Genomic DNA, 21,946 nt, shown 5'->3' with positions numbered 1-21,946 from the left:
GGGCGAGAATATCTTGGAGGGCCCGGAGCTTGTTGGAGGCGAAGATCTTGCGGCACGAACGCCACTGAGGCGTTATCTACGCCTCTTCACCGCATTCTTCAGGGACAATGCAGGATTACTTCTGATCGCGCTGTCGCAAGGCTTTGCATCCTTGATGAGCGTCTTCGTGAAGAAGCTCAACGAAGTCGATCCGCCGGTGCATCCACTAGAGGTGAGTCCAAGTGGATAGGATGGGCGTCGTTGGAAGCTCTGTAGACGTACACTGCTGATGGATGTCTTTAATTCGGACCGGCGCAGCTCATTTGGGTTCGGATGGTGATGACATGGGTAGTCTGTGTCGCATATATGTGAGTTTGCACTAACAGAGGTGGGAAGGCGTTGGCTGTCATGAAATCATCACCTTTGCTGCAGGTCGGTGACCAAGGTCCCAAAGCCGGTACTGGGCCCGAAGGGAATTCGAACATTGTTGGCGTATCGGGGCTTGTCAGGGTGAGTTCAAGAGTTCGCCGATAGGACCAGATCATGACTGATGTATCTCTACCTGAAGATTCGTCGGCTTGTTTGGGACTTACTATGCTCTGCAATATCTCTCGCTGTCGGATGTGACCGTGCTGTCCTTCCTGACGCCTATGTGCACTGCGGCCACTGGGGCACTTCTGCTCAAGGAGAATCTAACTGCCAGACAGATGATTGCAAGCGGTGAGTTTTCTTGACCTTCTTGAGGCACTGATCTGTTGCGATCTGCTCTAGTGTTCAGCTTCGTTGGAGTCGTTCTAATTGCACGACCCGAGTTTCTATTTGGGCGACAACATCAGAATGAACAAATCGACGAGGCAGAATCTCTGAGAATTGTCACATCGGCGCAACGTCTGGTTGCTGTGAGGTATGTGCATAGGCATGCTACCGTTGCGCCCATCACTCACACTTCTATTATTGCAGCGTCGCTCTGTTGGGAGTCGTGGGACTTACGAGTGCTTGTGAGTATTCCTAGTCAAGTCGGGATCCCATCTGAGCAATACGACTCGCGGCACACTTGCAGATACGACCATCCGTGCAATTGGCAAGCGCGCGCATCCAATGCACAACCTTGGCGCGTTCTCGTTGTTTTGCATTCTCACCGCGCCAATACTGTACGTCCTATGCTGTGGGTACTGCAGCGACAGTCTCGACAACTGAGAGACATTCGCAGGATGGTGTTCGCACAGATTCAATGTGTGGTACCTGACAATGTATCTTGCTCGGCCATGATTCTAGCCGTCAGTGGCTGCGGTTTTGCTGCTCAGGTGAGCTGTTTTCGATGATGCTAATCCTGCACACGATAACCGATCCGCCGCCACCTATAGATGACGATGACCTCAGGACTCCAGCGCGAAACTGCAGGCAGAGGGACCATGGCAATATATGTCCAGGTTAGCGGTCTGACATGCTTTGCTCGGTCTTTTCGTGCTATAAATTGTCGTCACTGATTAGGTCATCTTCGCACTTGTCTTCGAGCGAATGTTCTTCCACACGACTCCTCCGCCGTTGTCCATTATTGGCACAGTCATCATCCTTTCGTCAGCAATATACGTAGCTGTAAGTGTCCAATAATGATGTAATATCTGGTGGCTTATAACTTCCTCTCTAGCTGAGCAAGCAAACACCCACGAGAGGTACTGCGAAGAGCAGATCTGTCTCTCAAGATGCCTCTCTGGAGGAGGGGCTACTTGCCGTGGATGCCATGGGTGAAGGTGATAGTTCTGATTCAGATACACCCCCACCAGTATCACCGAAGTCTCTAGTTGGAACGGAGGAAATACTTGGCAGACCGCAACTTTGAACTTGAAGGTCGTCGGATTTTGGCAGTGACAATGGTACGGAAGGCAATAGTATATGAGGGATATATGCGCGGATATGCAACAATTTTATACATATCATATAATTTCAGGATACCCGTTGAGTAATTAGAAGTATATCATACCCCAGCATACCCATGCTAACCGGTATCGGGTCGCCCAACCTGATGTTCAGCAGAGTGTGACAGCGTCACTACACGTTACTCACGCCTGTGACTCTGCAACGACGGGTAGACGCCAACGGCCAACGTTCCGACATTCGCCACCATGGCCGCTGCATGGACCAGGACCTACCGCTACCTTGTGCGCATAAACCCTCCAATCCAGTGCTCGCGACAATCTTCCCGACTGATGTGATTGTTTGTTGTCCTACATCAGCAACGGCAAGCCCACGAGCAGCCCGTCATTTTCTACTCCGTCATCATAGGCCTCATTGGCCCCGTCATGGTCGTCACCGTTCCGCCAATCCGTAAATCGCTTGGCTGGAAACCTGCAGAGCCCATTCCAACGTCTTACCCTGGTGAGTACTGCGCTTCGTGCATATGTGTTGGTCGGGAAGAGGAACGCTCTATGCGCGCCGCTTCTTTGGAGAGCCTGAGCTCACGCACTCGTGCCCGTGTAGTTCCGAACAGGCCCAGGAGAGCGATCTCAGGATACGATGACGAGTGAGTAGGCATGGGGGTAGCGGCGCATTGCTTATTCGTAGAGGTACGTCTTGCAGTCGCCGGGTGACACGGTTCTGTAGTTCACCTCACAAACAGCTTCCCGCCTGTATGCTGCCACCCTAGACGTGTGCCCTAGGGACCCTAAATGCGAGGGTTTCATACCAGGTCATTATCTGATGCATTTAACCCAAACCCAGCCTAGCCTGCGCAAGCGCGTCTCCTCCGTGCTGCATGCCACGCAGCGATCGAAGCAACTAGGGCTCTACAGTTTGGATGTCCGTTAGCACGGGACCCATGTCACAGTCCTGCGGTATTGTCTCCTGCGCGATCAGAGACGCGTCAAAACCTTGCTTATGAGAGAGCGGTTGGAGGTAAGTCGATTCCCGTTCTCTGGCTGTACCTGTCCGTAGCCCCTAGAGTCGATCCTTTCTACGCGTCAAGCAATGAGTAGGTGTTCTTCTTCTTCTTCTTCTAGATCCCGTTTATTGCCCTGCGAGGCCGAGCCTCATGGTAGGCCGTAAATACAATCCTGTCTACATGAGTAGGTGTTCCCAATCCTAGAGGGCTTGTCATATAGTATGTGAGTACCGTTCTGTTCCTTGACCACTGCTATGTTCCGGACACTAGCGACTGCTGTCAATGATGAGAAATGTGTATCGCTGCGTTCTTGCTGACGAGAGGTTGTTGTACGACGCTCTCGCATGATTGAGCCCTACTTAGGGTTTATCTTCTCTCTGAGACCCTCCAAATTTTGGTTACGGTTGATACATGCGCGTTCTTCGTGACTGACGACTTGCTTCTATCGCAGGTCCTTCCCGTACCGATGCACCTCGTCGTCGGCGCTACGGGCGCTCTCTGATGTTACATGTAGTTATCCTTGTCTGCTCTTGTCGTTTCCGTACATACAGTCTATGTACGTTAGCCAACCATACTCCTCTTTCTCCCGCGGAGTCGTACTGTCAAGTAGTGTCAGTCACATGAAACACAGATACAGGGGTACTAGAGGCTGACCGTCCTCCAATCTGCGCAAGATGGCTGCCCAGTCCTTGCCCATCTTCTTCTCGTAAGCCTTTAATACCCCAGCAAAGAGGCCCTCAGATGCTGGGTGGGTGGACGAGAAAGCACGTTCCAGGACGTAGAGGTCGACAGCTTTGTCCTCGACAAGGGTCGATATGTATGCGAGTCCGAAGTCAATAAGCACCTTCGCATGCATTCGTCAGCCATGTCGACGAGGAGGGAATGGATGAGTGTACCAGCTGGAGCCCTTTCGGCGATGCAGGATGTCGGAGCATCATATTGGACGTCGTGAGGTCTCCGTGGACGATGTCCGCCTGGTGCATCTTCGCGAGTTCTGTCCCGATCATCTCCATTACGACGTCTAGCATCATGGATTTAGCCTTCATGCAGATCACGGCGGGGGTAGAGAATGGGAAAACCTGCTGAGACCCCGTACTCCTTTAGGAGGTCTTCCTCTTCCACTTCTGTGACTTCGTCTTCATCTTCGGGTGCGTCGGCATCCTCGACGATCTCTCCCTCGTATTCAGCGCCGCCCCCAAGAAGGAACCGTACACTCTTGCCCTCGATCCACTCGATCCCGAGGACACCTTCGGCCGCGTCGACCATCCGTATACCTGGAACGTTCACTCCTGACCTGCACGTGTGGTGAAGACGGCCTCAGTCATGAGAGGACGAGCAACAGAGTTCAGGAGACTTGCCGTAGACACTTGATGATAGCCCGCGCCTCCCCGGCTACACGCGACTTTGTTAACGACGCGTCGAGCGTCGGATGCCTGTATTGCTTGTGGAAGCGATACTTTAGGAGCACATTTTCCCCATCGGAATTGGACTCGGATGTGAATGGCGTAGGATGAAGCTGCGCCCTGTAGATTTTCTGAGATTGGACAAAGGTCGGGATTAGCGAATAATTCACATTGCGCGTACTCGTACTCACGGCTTCTGCTCCTTGGGAGATTTTCTCCGACTTCTCGAGGAGCTGGAGTGTTGGCGATACATCCTGTGTGGCCATGGTGGTTCGAGATGCCGAGGAGTCGGTAGGATCTTGAGACTTCGATAGCAGCACAGCCAACTAAGGAACACCTCGGTCGTACACCAATACAGTCCTCTCGCCCCAACACCAGCAATGAAGATTCTTTCGCAAGCAAGGCGATCGGAAGCTGTACAACGTAGCTAATCTAGACTATCGTGCAGTGGGACCACCTCGGACCGTTAGTACATCCATGTCCGCACTTTCACTGATCATCGAGTCAGACCCCGCCTCCTTCTCGCAAGTCTATTGGCATAAGCTGAAAAGGTATTTCTTGAGGTATCTTTCCGATTAATAAACTCATGACATTCAGTGGAATCCCCGTCTGTTGACGTCGAGACTCGAGGAGCTCAAGGGCGCAAGCAGATAATCATATAGCGCCGATGATCGGAGGTTGAATCTGGCAAACCTTATCGGCTCCGGGGCGGTGACTGGCGCAACTTTTTACTCTCGTCGTCGTACACGCCGTCCTCGACGCTCTCGCCGACGCCACGCTCAAAAATCGCCCAACATGGCGCCCTTTACAAAGCCCGAGACGGTTCTTAAACAAGCCGAGGGACTCGTCTCCGTCGGACAGAACCATGCTGCACTCCAATCCCTCACCGAAATGTTCTCATCCAAGCGATTCCGCTCTACTCCTCTGGCCTCCTTGGAACCCATAATGCTCCGATTCATCGAACTCTGTGTTGAACTGCGAAAGGGCCGGACTGCGAAGGAGGGTCTCATGCAATACAAGAACATCGCCCAAAACTCCAGCGTGGCGTCGATCGAAGTGGTCGTGAACCGCTTCATTCAGCTCTCCGATGCGAAGGTGCAGGAGGCACAGGAAAAGGCAGACAAGGCAGTTGCTCTCGACGTAGACGATCTCGAGGCCAGCGAAACCCCGGAGAGCATTCTCCTCGGCGCCGTCAGTGGAGATCAGACCAAGGACAGAACCGACAGGGCCCTCGTCACTCCTTGGCTCAAGTTCCTGTGGGAGAGCTACCGGACTGCTCTGGAGACGCTGAAAAACAACGCGAGGCTCGAGGCCATCTACCAGGTTCGTTACCCTTGATTCTACATTTCTGGACATGACGTAACGAGATCGTGTGTGTAGCAAATCGCCCAGCAAGCCTTCAAGTTCTGCTTGAAGCACCAGCGGAAGGTCGAGTTCCGCCGTCTGTGCGAGACCCTCCGTTTGCACCTCTCTAATGTAGCCAAGTACGCACACCAGCCACATTCCATCAACCTGTCGGACCCCGATACCCTTCAGCACCACCTCGACACCCGCTTCGCACAACTGAATACCTCCGTCGAGCTCGAGCTCTGGCAGGAAGCATTCCGCTCGGTCGAGGATGTTCATAACCTCCTCACCATGGCGAAGAAAGCTCCTCGTCCGGCGATGATGGCTAATTACTACGAGAAGCTGACGAAGATTTTCCTAATGAGTGGCAATGCGCTCTACCACGCTGCGGCTTGGGGTCGTTACTATGCTGTCGTGACGGCAATGGGCGGCAAGTCTGAGGAAGAGCTCAGCCGGTTAGCCGGACAGGTCCTCGTCAGCGCCCTCGCTGTTCCCGTTGGAATCCAAGGGGAAGAAGGCGCTGAGGAGACCAAGGGAAAGAATGCTCGCCTGAGCGCCTTGCTCGGTCTTACTCGGACGCCCACTCGTACCAGCCTGCTGCGTGAAGCTGTGAGTCTTTCATGCATAGTATTTTGTCTGCAACGCATAGTCCCTGACTTTGTCGCAATAGTTGTCGCGTAACGCGCTCAAGCTCTCTCCCACTACGGTCAAGTCGCTGTACAATGTCCTGGAGGTGACCTTCGATCCTCTCACGCTCTCCTCCTCCGTCACCCCGCTCCTCAAGTCTCTTGCGTCCGATACCGTTTACGCTCACTATGTCCCTCTCCTTCAACATGCTGTGCTGTCGCGTCTTCTTTCTCAGCTCTCTCAAGTGTACAGCACCATCAAGATTAGCAATTTGCTCGAGCTCGTTGTTCCCTTGCGGGACATCGCTGCCGAGGGCACTTACGACGACGAGCAGATCGAGGCATACGTGATGCGCTGTGCGCGTCGTGGCGAATTAAACATCCGTGTCGATCATGCCGACGGCAGCATCACATTCGTGGACAGCGCCTTCGCGGCGGTCGAGGACCCGAGTTCGTCAACTTCTGCTGCAGCCCTGGGTGCCGTGCAGCCCTCAACTTCCGAGTTTGTTCGTACTCGTCTCGGCACCATTGCTGCCACGCTCCACAATTCTCTTGCCGCGATTGAGCCTTCCATTCAGCCAACCGAGGAGCAGCAGCAGGCAAAGTTCGCGGCTCTCGTTGCAGCCGCCGAGGCGGAGCGCAAAGCCCTACAGATCCGCCGTGCGCTCGTGGCCCGCCGTCGCGAGCTCCTCTCCGAGTTGTCGGTGCGGAAGGAGAAGGAGCAGGCGAGCCGGCGTGCGGAGATCATGCGCAAGCAACAGGAGGAGGAGGCGCGCAAGGCGGCGCAGGAGCTGCGGAACAAGGAGGTCGAGCGGGCGCGACGCGAGATCGAGAGCATCCGTGTCGAGGAGGCGAAGAAGCTTGCGCAGAGCCTGAAGGAGAAGGGGACGCTCAAGGTGGACATCAACGTACGTTGCCTTCTTACTGGTCGAAATGGTCGCGGTGCTAATACGACGCATCTAGGAATTGGAGAGCCTCAACACGGACAACCTCATGCGTCTCCAGGTTGAGCAGCTCGAGAAGGAGAAGAAGGAGCTTAACGAGAAGATGCGCGTGATGTCGAAGCGCCTAGACCACATCGAGCGCGCCTACCGCAAGGAGGAGCGGCCTCTGCTTGCGAAGGACTACGAGATTCAGCAGGCGAACGATCGTGCGGTGTTCGAGGCTTCGCAGAAGGCCCGGCTGGAGGCCCACCGGCAGGCGCACTTGCAAGACGTGGAAACGAAGAAGCGGCTGACGCGTATGCTGAGCGACTACGAGCAGATGAAGGAGACCATCGCTGCCCGCCGCGGGGAGGAGTTCGCGAAGAAGAAGGAGCTTGCGCAAAAGAAGATGGAAGAGGAGAAGACGAAGCGCCGCGCGGCAGTGTTGAAGGCACGCGAGGAAGAGCGCCAGCGCCTCGAAGAGGAGGAGAGGATACGTCGGGAACAGGAGGAGGAGGAAAGGCGCTTGGAAGAAGGTCTGTGGTCTCTATGTCTGTCTCGCCGATTTTTACTGATCATGTCCACTTCTTCAGAGCGTCGTGCCGAGGAAGAGCGCATCGCAGCGGAGGAAGAAGCAGCCCGCGTGGCCGCAGAGCAGAAGAAGCGGGAGGAAGAGGAGCGTACCGTCGCTCTGCGCAAGCAGCGGGAGGAGGAGCGTCAGCAGGCTCTGGAGGCCGCCCGCCGACAGCAGCAGCGCGAGGAGGAGGCGTTGCGGAGGCAGGCGGAGCGCAAGGCCGCGCAAAGTGCTCAGGCCCCAGCCCCTCGCGCCCCCCCTGCTCGCGAGGAGCCGTCAGTCTGGCGTCGCCCTGGTGTACCGTCTGCTCGCGCTGGCGTCGAAATTCCGCCCAGGTCCGAGAGTCCAGCCCCTGCCGCAGGCAAGTACCGTCCCGGCGCCCTCGGTGGTGCTGGAGGAGGGTGGCGAGCGCGTGATGCGGCTAAGCAACAGGGCGGTGCTGGGGATGCTACCCCCGTCAGGTCTGCGTCTCCCGCCCCACCGTCCCCTGCATCTACCCGGGAGGAGGCACCCAAGGAGGGCGACGGCTTCCAGACCGTGGAGAAGAAAGTGTGGCGGAGCTCGCGTCTCCAGGCTCGCAAGGCCGCATAAGCGGACGCTGTGTCACGCCAACTTGTATGGTTATCGTCCATGCTCTACGCTCGCTGCATCGTAAGTTGTGTGTGTCGTGTCCCACTTTCCATTTCTCGAACCTGTTTTCTTCTCACCACCCTATGCCAATGTCATGTCCCACCCCGTTTGCTTGCGATGATGTACCATGTTTACACATGACGCATACGGCTTATGAATGCATTCACGAGTTCCGATCACAACACGGACGCGATGCACTGATGGTCTTTGCTGTATCAGTAGTGGTATAGCCAGAGTTCTTATGACACGTAGCTTTCAATTCGGCCTCGCCATCTTGTTGGGATGAGTCCTTCGTCTATGCGTCATGCAAACACCTAAGGGGCGCTAAGGTCCTTTGGGTCGTACAGGTGAGATCCCCGCCTATTGTGATCATGCAACCATTCACTAGTGATACCGAAGTTCTATTCCAGGTACCCGAACGCTACCACTCGAGCGCTGCAAGAACGCTCGCACGATATACTATGAGTGGAGTTGCTGCTGGTGTGATAAGCGACAGATGCATAGGATGCCAGCCACTCATATTCCGCCTACAGTCACAGATAGGTCGATACCCTATTCGCTTAGGTATCGAAAGACATTGAGTCCTCCCCAAAATCCGATTATGTCTGATGGTCCTTGGCAGACTAGTGTAACTCGGACTGTCCTCAGTTCATGCGGGATCCGGGTACGGTCCAGCATATAAGGGCAAGCATCTTCTGCGACAATCAATTCTCCTAATCTTGCCTGTCGAGGCTTCCCCATCCCCTCATAAGGTAGCCGTGTGGACCGAGTGCTCTACAAGTGAATCTTCCTACTGTCATGGCTCTCCTGCTGAATTCCTCCGCTTCTCCCTGCATGAACCCCTCGAGCGGTCCTATTCCCGACGGCCAGCCACTTGAGACCACCATCGGAGCCCTCCTTATCGGCACGTTCCTTGGCCTCGTGTACGTGACCGTTGACTCGTACATACACAGTATTAGTAGCACACTGACCTGAATATAGGCTGTTTGGCATTGCTGCACATCAAGCGTGGCGCTACTTCATTTTCGGGACCGATACAAAGCTGCTGCGGGGTTGGGTAAGGATCTTCGATGCCTCACTGGGATTAGCCTCAATATGGTTGGCTCTGCAGGTGTCGTCGATCATGTATGTTCCTGCACAATCATGAACATCTGGTAAAGGCATGACACGGTGCAGGATTATGGAGACGCTCCACAGTGTCTTCTGCATGCATATGTGGTTTGTCATGTTTGTTAATCTGCGAGTTGCTTCGAAGTGACATCGGCTTACTACACAAGCTACCACTTCCTGATGGAGAGCCACAGCCACACCGGTATACTGACTGGGCGAGTCTGGTGAGCTATCTGTCAAACACCTTCTCCGTCATACTGATTGTCTGGTAGGTCTGGCAACGTGAGATCCGTGTACAACCCTTCCTATCTCAAATGAATACTGACGTTCCGTCTCCGTAGATGCTCGGGATATTTACGGTGCGCATGCGATTCATTCTCTCTGTTTGTTGGCTCTGACCTGGCGTACATAGGGTTTGATCATTGTCTTATGCCAGAGGTACAGCCACCAGAATTTCGTATAACTCATTTCTGATGTTTCGCAAAAGCTTCCTTTCTCGTTATGTTCTCCATTGTGAGTACATTTGCAGATCTTGTTTGACAATACGAGGGTTCATCGTACAATCAGTCTGGACGAGACATGGCTGGTCAATAGTTTTTCCCGCGGTTAGTGCCATGGCGCTCTTCAGCTTCGCTCTGGCGGTTCTAACAATTATACAGCTGGTACTTTCTCTGGGACAATTCGGTGAAGTATTTTTTTCGGGTTTGGCCTACATCTAACGCCGTTTGGTGAGGTAGCCTTAGTGACAGGTAAGCGAACGTTTGGTTCCAGTACTTCAAAACTCTTATTGATCTTGATTGGACTAGCTGCCACGGTCCTACTGTGAGGATCTTAGTGAAAGTCGGTGGAGATATGCCAGGACTGATTGTGAATGCAGTTACCTCTGGCCTGCGGATCACGACACGTTTGCCATCCGCGTGAGTGCTTACTCCACTCCTGATACACGTGAAATTGGCCCTCTCGCTCACTGCCACATGCAGCTGTTGAATTGCACCCACTCTGCCCTAGCTGTAGCGGCTAATGTCATATTAGCAGTCGCCTTCAGCTACCGCTTATTGAGCCAACGGACGGGCTTCCAGAAGTTAGTCGTTATGCGAATCCGCCCAATCAAGGAAGCTGAACATCCGTACGCTTTCAGAACAGGGTCTGTGATACGGCTCCTCGTACTATATACGATCCACGGTGGTTAGTTCCTTCCATCGCGTCCCTATGCCTTTGGCTGAGCTCGCCTATATCATAGGCATTTTGATCTTGTAGGAACGACGCAACTCCAATCTCGTTTAATGATAGACTGAGCTCTGCTTTGCAGCATGATGGCGTTGGTTTCTTTGATTGTCGTGAGTAGTTTCTGGTATAGCTCAGTTCAGACAGATTGTTGACTACGTAGTAGACTTTCGTACTGCCGAAAAGTCAAATTTTCACTGCTATCGACATCGCAGCTACTAAGAGTATGTGGAGATAGTTGACTTCTTGCTATGACGAAGAAAGCGTCTCAACACACCTCGTTTGAGCAGTCTACACGAACATGCTATTGGCAATGTAAGATCGGTCTGAAGCACCCTCGGCCAAGGCTGATCCTCTTGTCTTCCTGTAGCATAAATGCTCGCAGCAATAATGACGCAGACACCCAGGCTACAAATCATGGTGTGGAAAACTTCACCGACGATACTGGAGGCTCTCTTGGATGGCTGTGCAAGAGGACTACAGTGATCGCTTCGTACGCTGCGACATCATCGGGATCCCCAAGCTACCTACCTGAGGTCAGTTAACCGACCAGTTTAGTGGGTGCATTTCCGCGTAGCTTACAACAAGGCGTTTGCTCACACATTCAGCGCCGTCCTAGTCATCCCACGCCATTCGTGATTGACATCAGTATCACGACGGAGGTCGATATGAAGTATTGTGACGAAGATTCAGGAGCTGCATGCATCGAGGACATGGACCCCGTGGCCAAGGAGGACGAGAAAATAGGAGCGAGTGGCTTGTAGTCGCTTGGACACCGCCTGTCCGACGAGAACTAAGCATCCTTACTAGTATGTACCTTGTGTTGTGGGACTTGCCATCATCACCACGAGTTATGGATTCATATAACACCAAATTGGCTAATGGTATACGGGGGATCTCTACAACAGCTATCTGATGCAACAATGCAAGTTCTACATATCAAGCAGAGCGGAGCAACTAAATGCGAAAGGTACATTTGATTGGATATAACAAGAGGTGTGAGAGGTTGCGTCAATAGGTCGGGCGTTGCTCAACGGCTCGTTAGCTCAAGACCTTCGTCTTCAGCTGTTGGTTGTCAGCGAGAACAATCGTCTGGCTCTGAATCGTGTCGCCTTCAGGCTCGTCGGTGTCATGGCTTGCGAGTAGGCCTTCCTCGACGGACGGGTCATCTGACGTTGTGGGACGCGCGCCGTCTTCAGGTGTTGTTTTCTTGGTGAGCTGGAGAGCCCGATGGAATGCCTCAGTCGTCAGTGACAGAGAGCGAACGGAGGACGCACCACAACGTAGAGCGCGGAGCCGACGATTATGACAGTTCCGAGTATGGACAATGGGGACGGGGTGGTGTGGAGGAAGATACGCTCGAACAGCGTCGCGAAGACAATCTACGCTCCTCTCAGGTCAGCGCACCAACATGTACGTAGATGCCGATTCACTCCCCTGTCCATATACCGCGATGGATCCTCGTCCGGCCGTCTCGCGTTGAAGGCCCATGGTGAGCAATACCTGCTACGGGTCAGAACGTTGACGTCGTGATTGTGAGGGAGACATGCCTGGCCACTGAATCCTGCAAGCCCTATGAAACAAAGCATCAGGAGCCAATCCCATCTCATGGGGACAACGACAGGGATCCTGAGTGCTATCATCCTGGTCGAGGAGGGTGAACATGAGCAACGCGCAGGTCATAGTACAGGGAGACGCACGCCATGGAGGTGACGATCATACACAGCATGGAGTACGCAACCAGGTTGTGTAGCGCGTGCGCGCGTTTTCCGATGAGACGGATGGTCGTGTCTATGGCCAGTCTATGAGCAGTCCGCTGCAAGGGAACGAAAGGGTCACTGACAAGCTCCCGCCGCGCCGACCGCACCGAACAATGCAATGCTAGAGCGACAAATCAGACATGGAAGGAAATGACTAGATTGAGGGTATTTCATACCCAACCGCCAAAAGACGCTGTGCAGGAGTGACTTGGGCATCCGGAACCCGCTTCATTAGGTCATCAGGAAGTGTTGGCGCTTCATTCGGGGTCGCACCAAACAGAAAGTGTGGACGTGCGATGAGAACTACCCCTACTAGGCTGGTCACTATGATAAAGTTGATTAGTACAGGTGCGAGTAGGATATTGGTCGCGCGCACGTCCGGCCAACAATTCACGATACGAGAACGTCTCGTGCAGGAAGATAGCTCCCGCAACTGCGGTGAATATAGGAGATAAGAACTGCAGGACTGTGGCATCCGAAAGCGACAGGTATTGAAGCGAGTAGTACAGGCCGAAAATGCCCATGAAGCTGCAACCAAGTAATAGTCAGCACGGTGCCGATTGCCAGCAGCTATATTTCATCAAGCATAGTCAATGACGCACCCAAAGAGCCCGCGCTGAACCAGAAACCATCGAATACCCTTCGGACCAAAGAATGGGTCCGGAACCTTCATGATGTGCCTGTAAAATTGTCAGAGCACGCCTAAACATGAAATTGTTGCGGGTACACCCACATGTATGACACACAACACACCCAAGTGATAGCCTGCCATCTTGGAAATCAGTAACGGCCCTTGGCTGAAGTGTGATACTTCACATGGCTCACGATGGCTGGTACCGGGAAGTACCATGTTCAAGCGTGGGTGACGTACCATTCGCACGAAGATCAGCTGGTGAGCAACATGTGCATGAGCATTGCGCCCTGTTGCCTCTGCTCAACTACTGTGATTGGTGGCTCACCTCAACCGCGGGCACAGGTGGGTCGAGGCTATTCAGCTGCTTCACCCCCACGTTCATCAAAGAGAAGAACAGTTGGGCGGAAGCGACGAGTAGCAAGCCTATGTTGCTCTCAAAGACCTCGCGGGCACGCCTCTTGTACCTGGAAGCTTCACGCAGTATTCGCACATACGATGACGTCGGATCTGCGGTGTCCGAGGTTGTGGGTGCCGGTATATAGGAGACTTGGGGAGAGAGGGGGATTGACACATCGAATGCCGATCGGTCCGGGGTGTTTGCTGCATAGGGCATCCTGCTCGTCGACGGCATGCTGCGGTCTCGGTCTTTCACGGACAGTAATTTCCGTCTATCTTTCCACGCCCAGATATGATGAGAAGAGTGTATGCGCTCGCTAAGATCGACGAGAAAGGTCAAGGCGCGAGCTTGCCGCGAGCGTGGGCGGCCAATGTGCCCCACACTTAGATACAGACTCCGCTACATGTTCGACCAGCTGTGATTGAAGATTGACCATCCTCTGCGCAGCATTTTAAAATCAGATCGGCGGAGTCTGACAACTTTGGGCGCTGTTCCCGTACAAGGTAGCAACGCTCATCGACCCGTCGCCGCCGTCATGTACAGCGAGCTCGTATAATTCTTCCCGTTCCAACTGCATGGACGCTAGCCAGCCTTCTGTCTTGCATCGCTCTTCCTCTTCCGCTGTAGATTTCACCGGGACTCCTGCTGGGCTAGTCAACTCTCGTCCGACAACACCTCTCTCTGCCGACAGTCTTGCCCGTCGCCGGACTAGCTGGGGCGGCTCTAACGTCATCCAAGATCCCTTGCGTTTCAACGTGCAGCCCAAAAATACACCACCTGGACCAATAGCAGGTCCCTCGCACTCGGCGTGGTCGTCCGAAGACCCGTTCTTTTCACCCACGGAGGATGAAGCACCGTTCCACACACATTCATATCGTACAGGCGGAATGCGCTACCAGGACACCGGCGCGATCTACTCGCACCCTCAGCCGGGCCAGTCATCGGCTTCTCTTATCTCCTCTCACTTTCGAGAATCCGGCGACACCACGGACAGCACTCGCGACGACGACGAGGCTCACCTCACATCTAACATGTCCCGTGACGGCGCAGGCAGCGAATGGGGCATGAGCCACAGCGTGGATCCAGAACAATCAGGTGCGTCAGGCGCGTCGCGAGGGGCACGGCGCAGGACAGTTCGATACAGCACTTCTCCGCTGAAGAAGACGGGAACGACGCTCAAGACCGTGTCTCGCAACCTGAGACGCGCTTCGTTACGCGTCGTAAACTTCGGAGGGTACGGGTTGGAGGACCACGTACGCTTGGACGACGTGGACGAGCGAAGGGAGAAGGATGAGGACGACTTGCCCGACGAGGACGAGGTGCTACCGGATCTGTCTAAGGCACTTCCTATACGAGGGCGTACTCTGGGTTGTTTGGGACCCCGCAGCAGGGTACGGCTTGCGATGTACAAGTTCCTTACATACCCGTGAGTGCTGATATCATTCCGCCCGTTTTGATTGCCTGTACTTACAAGCTTTGGACCTCCAACCTCACGTTGCAACGGTCGGCCGCTACCACTAGATGGACAGAGCCAGTAATACTGCTGTTAATCATCTTGAACGCTGTCGTCCTCTTCATCCAAGCCTCCATTCCCCACGCTCTACCGGCCGACTGGCCAGACGATGCTCGACCTCCTCCCGTCACTGGCTACTTCCACTCTTGGGAAGACTACGTGCTATTCGTATTATTCTGCTTGTTTACCCTGGAAGCTTTCGCTCGAATGTGTGTATCTGGCTTTCTGTTAGACCCGGAAATCTCCGTCTCCACGCTCTTTCAGTCCCCGTTCTCGGCATACCCGGACATTACTCGACCCCCGAACACTGCTGCAGAGGGCAGCTTTAATCTCGCTCGTACGCCGTCTGTTAACACGACCCACTCGACCTCACAACTACACCGCGGACAGACTATTACCCAACGTCTCTCCAACCTCCGACGAAACCTCGCTCGACCATTCGTTCTCCACCACTCCGTGACGACCCCAATGGCTGCGGACAATGGGAAGTCGTCAACATCCAGGGCCCGCTCGGACACCGTCCAGTCCAAATCGCCCATGATGGAAAAGGCACTGAACGAGGCGCAGAACATCCACGCGCATATTCGCAATCCCTCCGAGCCCACATTCCTATCCAAAGCATTCCGTTCCGATAACCCCAGCGATACCCTCGCGCTGCCCTTTCGACTGAGCGTCGAGGACTCCAGGAATCAGACGCAACGCAATCTTCCCTTCCTTCGGCACAGCTGGACCAGAATAGACTTCGTCGCCATACTCAGTTTTTGGATCACTTTTGCTCTATCGTCCGCCGGCGTGGAGCACAGCAAGTACCACATTGGATTGTTTCGCGCCATGAGCGTGCTCCGGTGCGCTAGGCTATTGGCTATCACTTCCGGTACTACCGTGGGTAATCACCCTCTCGCTAGCGGGGCATGTTGTTGACAATGTCTACAGACCATCATGCGTTCGCTGAAGACGGCGCGGCCATTACTGGCCAGCGTAGCATATTTCGTCTTGTTCGCCATGATTTTGTTTTCGTAAGTCTCTGCCCTTCAAGGTCATAAGCCTTCAATTGATCCATTCGTAGCATTATCGGCATCCAGTCGTTCAAGGGCTCCTTTCGCCGCACCTGCCATTTGTTTGTGGACGGGGTTGACTATCCTCTCTCACAGAACTGCGGCGGTCACATCGACAATGTCACTCTTCAAGCCGTTGGCTACCTCAACGCCGATGGCGAGCATGGTTCTGTCAAAGGCTACATATGCCCTCTCGGACAGATATGCATGGTAGGCAAACCCGTCCAGCAACGTGCCCGTACGTAGTGTTGATATGGACTGCGCCCTCAGGAGAACAACGACAATCCCGAGGCGAATATGGAGAGTTTCGATGTGATCTACTATGCCGCGCTTCAGGTCGTGATTGTGTCGTCCGCGAACGGGGTGAGCGATATTCATTCCCATGTTTGACAGCACGGCAGCTCACGCACGTTGTAGTGGTCCGGGATGATGTACCAGATGATGGATGCCGAGTTCTTCGTGTCTTGCTTCTTTTACATCGTCTGCATCATTGTCCTCAATTTTTGGTTGATCAACCTGTTCGTTGCGGTCATAACCAACACGTTCTCGGCCATTCGCTCGGACACCAAGAAGAGCGCGTTCGGAGCTGCACCGTGCGTCCTGCTCGAACTTCTCATGCTAACTATAGGTTGGTTCTAACACGATTTACTCATAGTCTGGGCCCTATGGTGGATGAAAACGAGGAAGGATGGTCGATGGTCGATGGAAGGCGGGTCGCTGGGCGGAATTGGGTTCGAGACATCTATGAGAACATCCGCTGGTGCTGGGTGGGCTTCGCTCTTGCCTCCGTGATTCTGCAGGCGACGCGTACTGTGGACATGTCGGCGCTTCACGCTGAGATCCTGGACAAGGGCGAGCTCGCACTCACGATCATGTTCGACGTGGAGATTGTGATCAGAGTGCTAGCGTACCTACCTGACTGGCGGAAGTTCTTCTTCCGAGGACAGAACGTGCTCGACCTAATTCTCGCGATAGGGTCGAGTGTCATCCAGATTCCTGCCATCCACGAATCTAGCGTCTACCCCTGGCTCACGATCCTCCAGCTTATGCGGTTTTACCGCGTCATTCTCGAAATTCCCAGGATGAAGCCGCTGCTGGTTCGTACCCTTACGTCTAACTGATTTCCGAAGTCGGGCTCAAATTGACGTCTGCCACCCCCTAGCTTGCCGTATTCGGGAACATGTACGGTTTGGCGAACATGTCTCTGTTCTTGATCGAAATCAACCTGCTTGCGGCGCTCTTTGCTGTGCAGCTGGTTAGCGGGGACGTCAAGCAGGGCAACCTCATCGACTTTGGCACGCTGTACAACACGTTCCTGGCTATCTACCAGGTCTTCTCGTCCGAGAACTGGACAGACGTCTTATATACGGCTGCAGTGCCCGAAGTCCCGCTCCGCCAGTCAGCGGTGGTCGTCCTATTCATCGCCGGATGGATGTTCTTCGCAAACTGTGAGTCTTCGCGCCGCGTTTATGGGGCTTGTAGGCCTCGTACTGAATGCCAAGACAGATATCGTGCTTCAGATGTTCATCGCCGTCATCAACGAGAACTTCGATGTTGCTGAGGAGTCCAAGCGCAGTAGGCAGGCATCCCACTATTGGGCTTCTCACCGGCCGCAGCAGGCTCGCGCGGCTTGGATCCGCAAGCTCAATCCGTACCGTTGGCTCAAGGCGCAGCCGAAAGCCATTGAAGTCGAACTTCCGTCCAACCTCGTGTTGCCGATGCAGAAGGCGCTGGTCCAGGATTATAGCCTCCCTAAGCGAGACAACTCCATTGTGGTGCGCCAGCTCCTCCTTGTGAACCGTCTTGTCGGACCTGAGTGTGCTTTTTGTAGGATCAATCTACTAGGCGGGGAGGCACGGCACGGTCCTACTCCGCGAAGTCGACGCTAAGGCGGCTTCAGCGCTTATTCGCGGGCGACATAACAGCTGGAGATGTCCCTCTCACGACTCTAAGGAATGCTCGCCGTGACTCTGTGGTAGCGTCGGACCCGGTGGACGAAGAAACCGAGAGGCATCTGTGAGTGTTTCCATTGCACAAGTATGAGTGTCATCTGAGTCTGTGACAGGGAGGTTTTGGCAGCATTGAACAACGATGCTGTGGACGTGGAAGAACTGAACGACGCTTTGTACGAGCGACGTGCTCAGAAAGCCGACTTCATCCGCGATCATCCCACATACGACAAGACTTTCTGGATCTTCTCACAGAAGAACTGGCTACGCAAGACGTGCCAGAAGCTCGTTGCTCCAGCCGGTGGAGATCGTATTTTCGGTACCCCACATTCGCCAATCGCCCATCCGATCTTCCAACTATTGCTCCTCCTCACCGTCATTGGCGGGATCGTCGTCGAGAGCATCGCAACTCCTCTGTATCGTCGCGATTTCTACGCCGAACACGGTCTCTTCCGAGGAACGTGGTTTGACATTGCAGAAGGCTCTTTCGCGATCGTCCTGCTCTTGGAGTTCATCATCAAAGTCATTGCGGACGGGTTCCTGTTCACGCCAAACGCCTATGTCCGGAGTATCTGGAACATCCTTGACTTTTTCATCCTTGCTGGAATCCTCGTCAACGCTATCACCGGCCTCATCTTCATCGGTGGTCTCAGTCGTATCACGCGGTCTCTCAAAGCCTTGCGCGCACTGCGCCTCATCACACTCATTGACAAAATGCGGTCGACCTTCGAGTCATTGATCATCTCGGGGATTGTCCGTATCATGGACGCTGCTCTGCTTGCCATCCTCTACATGATCCCGTACGCTGTGTGGGGACTGAATATCTTCGCAGGCGTCACGAACGAGTGCAATGATGGCAATGCTTCCGGTATTAGCGACTGCATTGGCGAGTTCTCCACCAGCTTTGTTTCCGACGACAATGGCGACAACGCGTTCAGCTTCTTGGTGCCCCGTGTCTGGGAGAACCCAGCGCCCTCGACGACGTTCTCGTTCGACACCTTCCGGCAATCACTTCTCATTTTGTTCGAGATCGTGTCCCTAGAGGGTTGGGTTGACGTCATGGGCGTCGCCACCAGCGTCACTGGCGAGAATCAACAGCCTCAGACGAATGCGTCCTTGGGCAACTCGATCTTCTTCTTGTTCTACAATTTGATGGGGGGAGTTGTCATCTTCACTCTTTTCGTCAGGTGAGGACCGTGCTAATGTTCTGCAGCTGATGGAAGAGAGCTAACGATCAATACCAGTATCATCATCGGCAACTTCACGTCCAAGACGGGTTCCGCTCTACTCACGCAACCACAACGGGAGTGGATTGACCTGCAAAAACTGATCAAGCGGCAGCGTCCTTCCAAGCGTCCCAAGAAGCGGCCGACATGGCGTATCCGGCAGTGGTGCTACGACCGTGCGGTTCACAAGCATGGCTGGTGGTCCCGGATGATGACCGTGCTGTACACTCTGCACGTCATTGCTCTGATGTTTGTGTTGGGCATCCTTCTGCACTGGTTTCCCTTGTTCACCTCACTACTCACAGGACACAGACATTCACGCCACAGTACTATCTTGATCAATTCCGGAGTAAGTCTTAGTGTTGCGCATGTCGACTGGCCATTTACTCATCCCTTATATCAGGCGATTTCTTCATCTTTATCACCGTGATGTACTGCGTGGACGTGCTCGTTCGGTTCTTTGGACTTGGCTGGTCCAGTTACAGCGCCAACGGATGGAATATGTTCGACATCGTGGTCGCTGCGGGCAGTCTTTTCACTACGTTGGTCGTGCGGTTCAACGCAGGTGGCTTCGTTATTCAGCAGTTGCAGAAGCTCTTTATCACAAGCATTGCGCTCAAGCTCGTGCAGCGAGTGAACAGTCTCAACAAGCTCTTCAAGACAGCTGTGTACGTACCTTGAACTGTGTAGACAAAATACCAGGCTAATTCTGCCTCCGTCAACAGTGGTAGTCTACCGGTCATCCTCAGTCTGCTGGGTCTCTGGATTATCCTCTTTTTATTCTTCGCGATCCTCTTTGTTGAGGTGTTCAGCATGACGAAGTGGAACACAAGCGAGACGGTGAACCAGAACTACTCCAGTATGGCGAACGCTCTAGTCATGTTAGCGTTCATGACGACGGGAGAAGGCTGGAACGGGTACATGCATGACTTGTAAGTAACCATTCCAGCCTTCCTTGTCTGATGCATGCTGACAGACGTCGCCCAGTGCCCTGGACTATCCTCGTTGCACCATTACCGCTTCCGGAGAGACAGATTGTGGCAGTGTCTACTGGGCGTTCACCCTCTTCATCGCGTGGAATCTGCTCAGCATGGTAAGTGGGCCATGTCCTACCCTCGCGTATCGTTCTGACCCCGTTTGGTCCTCAGTACATCTTCGCTAACTTGTTCACTGGTGTTGTCGTCGAGAGTTTCTACTACGTTTTCCAGATGTCCGGCGGAGCGAAATCTATCACTCGAGAGGAGATGCGTGCTTTCAAGAAGGTCTGGGCCGAGTTTGCCAACCCGAAGACAGGATACTTGGAACGCCACAATTTCGTGCGCTTCTTTGGAGTACGTGTCCACCAAGTATGATTTGCCTGGTCGTCGAGCTGACCGCGATCGCAGAAACTGAGCGGCATCTTCGAGGTCAAGATCTATCCTACGGAGTTCAGCATTCCCCGAATCATGGCCGTGTCCAAGGATTTTGCCAACCGGGACTCGTGGTCGGAAAAGATCATTCAAGGATATGACTTCAGTAAGACAGAGCTCGTTCTGAGCAACATGGATCGCATGGCCATCAAGCGGAGGAAGAATCTCTACAATCGGCTCTACCACGAGGCTCGAATCTCTCACGAGCCTGGCAAGGGCATTTCATTCACGAATATGCTCTTACTGCTCGCTCATCACAAGCTCATTGTGGACAAGGAGGCGCTCGTGTAAGTGGTTGTGTGTACGGTCACTTAGAGGCTTGACCTGATGATTGGCCTGGTACAGACTGAAGGACCTCGTTGTACGAACGGAGACGAACAAGCTTGTCACAGATCTTGTCGACTTCGACCGCGTTCAGTCACTTTTGCTGATGATCTTGTACCGCCGGCGGTACCTCGCCCAACGAGAGCAGGCTCGCATGGGGGCAATGGGCGGGCCAGGTGAATCCGCAGGCTTCTCACCGTGTCCTAACGAAGGCTAATCATCCTTGTAGATATTCCTGCGATTATCGTCGATGACTTCCCCACTACGCCTCCGATGATGACACGAGACATCACTTCCCCATACCAAACCCCGATCCATCGATCCTTAGATGGCAACGACACGCCAATGGCAATTACGCCAGGCATTCTACAATCTCCCGACGTGTCGTATGTGCTGGATACGCCTTCGCGCCCGCTACAGCGAAGGCAGCGGACGAGTGATGTCAGCATGTTGTCAATCGACATGAGCAGCAGGTGAGCTGCCGATCTGTCGCGTCCTCCTAGGCATACATGTTGATGAGTACTTCGTAGATTGGAGGGCTCAATATACAGAGAGTCGCGGGCTGGTGATGACGACGACGTCCTATCGTCGATGCAGAATTCCATGTGGCAAGGTGAGGAAGCATACGCGTGCTGCATCATGTGGAACCTTGCTGATTTGGATATCTCTTTAGACATGATGCTCGAAGCAGCAGAAGAGGAAGGAGATCTATAATTGAGACTGGACTTAGTTGCGTTTGTAACCCTCGTTACTCTTTCGTGTCTACATATATCGCATCTCTTATGGATGCATCATCTGGATACTCTCGCACGTTACTGTAGAGTTATTGCATTAGTAGTGTAGACCATTCATTGCATCTAACTTATTCGAGAACACTCGGATTTGATCCCGCCCTTTCACGTACCCTGCAAGTATCTTGACCTCTTATTCGACGATTACTGTGAGTATGATGCAAATACTTGGCACGCAATTCCGATAGTAACAA

General features: G+C 53.7%; 7 protein-coding genes across 7 annotated transcripts; 5 read left to right on the top strand and 2 right to left on the bottom strand.

Moving 5' to 3' along the window:
- Positions 1 to 154: 154 nt before the first annotated feature.
- On the top strand, positions 155 to 1,590 carry DICSQDRAFT_61988 (drug/metabolite transporter; the record flags this gene model as incomplete). Its single annotated transcript, XM_007366354.1, has 10 exons — positions 155 to 211; positions 298 to 347; positions 412 to 489; positions 548 to 699; positions 751 to 883; positions 940 to 977; positions 1,040 to 1,130; positions 1,190 to 1,283; positions 1,344 to 1,409; positions 1,471 to 1,590. 10 exons carry the CDS (start codon positions 155 to 157, stop codon positions 1,588 to 1,590), a joined length of 879 nt encoding a protein of 292 aa, XP_007366416.1.
- Positions 1,591 to 2,102: 512 nt separating this feature from the next.
- Positions 2,103 to 2,504, top strand: DICSQDRAFT_170740 (uncharacterized protein; the record flags this gene model as incomplete). Its single annotated transcript, XM_007366353.1, has 3 exons — positions 2,103 to 2,138; positions 2,214 to 2,355; positions 2,458 to 2,504. The coding sequence occupies 3 exons, from the start codon at positions 2,103 to 2,105 to the stop codon at positions 2,502 to 2,504; spliced, it is 225 nt and encodes a 74-aa protein (XP_007366415.1).
- A 770-nt stretch (positions 2,505 to 3,274) lies between these two features.
- Positions 3,275 to 4,645, bottom strand: DICSQDRAFT_137099 (uncharacterized protein). The gene is made up of 6 exons (XM_007366352.1): positions 4,452 to 4,645; positions 4,216 to 4,391; positions 3,937 to 4,151; positions 3,754 to 3,878; positions 3,512 to 3,701; positions 3,275 to 3,456 (listed from the first exon to the last, which is right to left on the bottom strand). The coding sequence occupies exons 1-6, from the start codon at positions 4,524 to 4,526 to the stop codon at positions 3,419 to 3,421; spliced, it is 819 nt and encodes a 272-aa protein (XP_007366414.1). The 5' UTR covers positions 4,527 to 4,645; the 3' UTR covers positions 3,275 to 3,418.
- Positions 4,646 to 5,006: 361 nt separating this feature from the next.
- DICSQDRAFT_106945 (uncharacterized protein) lies at positions 5,007 to 8,624 on the top strand. The gene is made up of 5 exons (XM_007366351.1): positions 5,007 to 5,583; positions 5,641 to 6,216; positions 6,278 to 7,141; positions 7,197 to 7,692; positions 7,750 to 8,624. Exons 1-5 carry the CDS (start codon positions 5,056 to 5,058, stop codon positions 8,319 to 8,321), a joined length of 3,036 nt encoding a protein of 1,011 aa, XP_007366413.1. The 5' UTR covers positions 5,007 to 5,055; the 3' UTR covers positions 8,322 to 8,624.
- A 534-nt stretch (positions 8,625 to 9,158) lies between these two features.
- On the top strand, positions 9,159 to 9,933 carry DICSQDRAFT_170737 (uncharacterized protein; the record flags this gene model as incomplete). The annotated part of the gene is made up of 6 exons (XM_007366350.1): positions 9,159 to 9,283; positions 9,342 to 9,417; positions 9,472 to 9,485; positions 9,743 to 9,752; positions 9,812 to 9,829; positions 9,883 to 9,933. The coding sequence occupies 6 exons, from the start codon at positions 9,159 to 9,161 to the stop codon at positions 9,931 to 9,933; spliced, it is 294 nt and encodes a 97-aa protein (XP_007366412.1).
- Positions 9,934 to 11,586: 1,653 nt separating this feature from the next.
- Positions 11,587 to 13,798, bottom strand: DICSQDRAFT_137097 (uncharacterized protein). The gene is made up of 12 exons (XM_007366349.1): positions 13,414 to 13,798; positions 13,326 to 13,343; positions 13,188 to 13,219; positions 13,057 to 13,134; positions 12,831 to 12,982; positions 12,631 to 12,778; positions 12,538 to 12,575; positions 12,395 to 12,485; positions 12,245 to 12,338; positions 12,132 to 12,197; positions 11,972 to 12,076; positions 11,587 to 11,912 (listed from the first exon to the last, which is right to left on the bottom strand). Exons 1-12 carry the CDS (start codon positions 13,717 to 13,719, stop codon positions 11,736 to 11,738), a joined length of 1,305 nt encoding a protein of 434 aa, XP_007366411.1. The 5' UTR covers positions 13,720 to 13,798; the 3' UTR covers positions 11,587 to 11,735.
- Positions 13,799 to 14,111: 313 nt separating this feature from the next.
- DICSQDRAFT_87357 (uncharacterized protein) lies at positions 14,112 to 21,768 on the top strand. The gene is made up of 22 exons (XM_007366348.1): positions 14,112 to 14,911; positions 15,007 to 15,880; positions 15,932 to 16,014; positions 16,065 to 16,263; positions 16,324 to 16,416; positions 16,471 to 16,646; positions 16,709 to 17,150; positions 17,216 to 17,501; positions 17,560 to 17,828; positions 17,885 to 18,069; positions 18,119 to 19,189; positions 19,247 to 19,477; positions 19,534 to 19,577; positions 19,632 to 19,896; positions 19,954 to 20,160; positions 20,216 to 20,321; positions 20,377 to 20,559; positions 20,614 to 20,924; positions 20,983 to 21,137; positions 21,191 to 21,434; positions 21,492 to 21,574; positions 21,635 to 21,768. The coding sequence occupies exons 1-22, from the start codon at positions 14,373 to 14,375 to the stop codon at positions 21,673 to 21,675; spliced, it is 6,087 nt and encodes a 2,028-aa protein (XP_007366410.1). The 5' UTR covers positions 14,112 to 14,372; the 3' UTR covers positions 21,676 to 21,768.
- Positions 21,769 to 21,946: the final 178 nt, after the last annotated feature.

The sequence above is a fragment of the Dichomitus squalens genome (assembly GCF_000275845.1).
Source record: "Dichomitus squalens LYAD-421 SS1 unplaced genomic scaffold DICSQscaffold_17, whole genome shotgun sequence".
NCBI lineage: Eukaryota > Fungi > Basidiomycota > Agaricomycetes > Polyporales > Polyporaceae > Dichomitus > Dichomitus squalens.
This window is presented reverse-complemented; position numbering and strand designations above follow the sequence as displayed.

Bases quoted from the DNA above. Each gene is read 5' to 3' on its own strand.
- DICSQDRAFT_137099 (XM_007366352.1), bottom strand. From the start codon at position 4,526: ATGGCCACACAGGATGTATCGCCAACACTCCAGCTCCTCGAGAAGTCG. The intron at 3,879-3,936 runs GTTTTCCCATTC...CCATGATGCTAG, and splicing joins GGAGTACGGGGTCTCAGCAG to ACGTCGTAATGGAGATGATC. The intron at 3,702-3,753 runs GTACACTCATCC...ATGCATGCGAAG, and splicing joins CGCCGAAAGGGCTCCAGCTG to GTGCTTATTGACTTCGGACT.
- DICSQDRAFT_137097 (XM_007366349.1), bottom strand. From the start codon at position 13,719: ATGCCGTCGACGAGCAGGATGCCCTATGCAGCAAACACCCCGGACCGA. The intron at 12,198-12,244 runs GCATGTCTCCCT...GACCCGTAGCAG, and splicing joins TTGCAGGATTCAGTGGCCAG to GTATTGCTCACCATGGGCCT. The intron at 12,077-12,131 runs GGGAGTGAATCG...AGAGGAGCGTAG, and splicing joins CCATCGCGGTATATGGACAG to ATTGTCTTCGCGACGCTGTT.
- DICSQDRAFT_106945 (XM_007366351.1), top strand. From the start codon at position 5,056: ATGGCGCCCTTTACAAAGCCCGAGACGGTTCTTAAACAAGCCGAGGGA. The intron at 5,584-5,640 runs GTTCGTTACCCT...TCGTGTGTGTAG, and splicing joins GGCTCGAGGCCATCTACCAG to CAAATCGCCCAGCAAGCCTT. The intron at 7,693-7,749 runs GTCTGTGGTCTC...CCACTTCTTCAG, and splicing joins GGAAAGGCGCTTGGAAGAAG to AGCGTCGTGCCGAGGAAGAG.
- DICSQDRAFT_87357 (XM_007366348.1), top strand. From the start codon at position 14,373: ATGCGCTACCAGGACACCGGCGCGATCTACTCGCACCCTCAGCCGGGC. The intron at 14,912-15,006 runs GTGAGTGCTGAT...CGCTACCACTAG, and splicing joins TACAAGTTCCTTACATACCC to ATGGACAGAGCCAGTAATAC. The intron at 20,925-20,982 runs GTAAGTGGTTGT...GGCCTGGTACAG, and splicing joins GTGGACAAGGAGGCGCTCGT to ACTGAAGGACCTCGTTGTAC.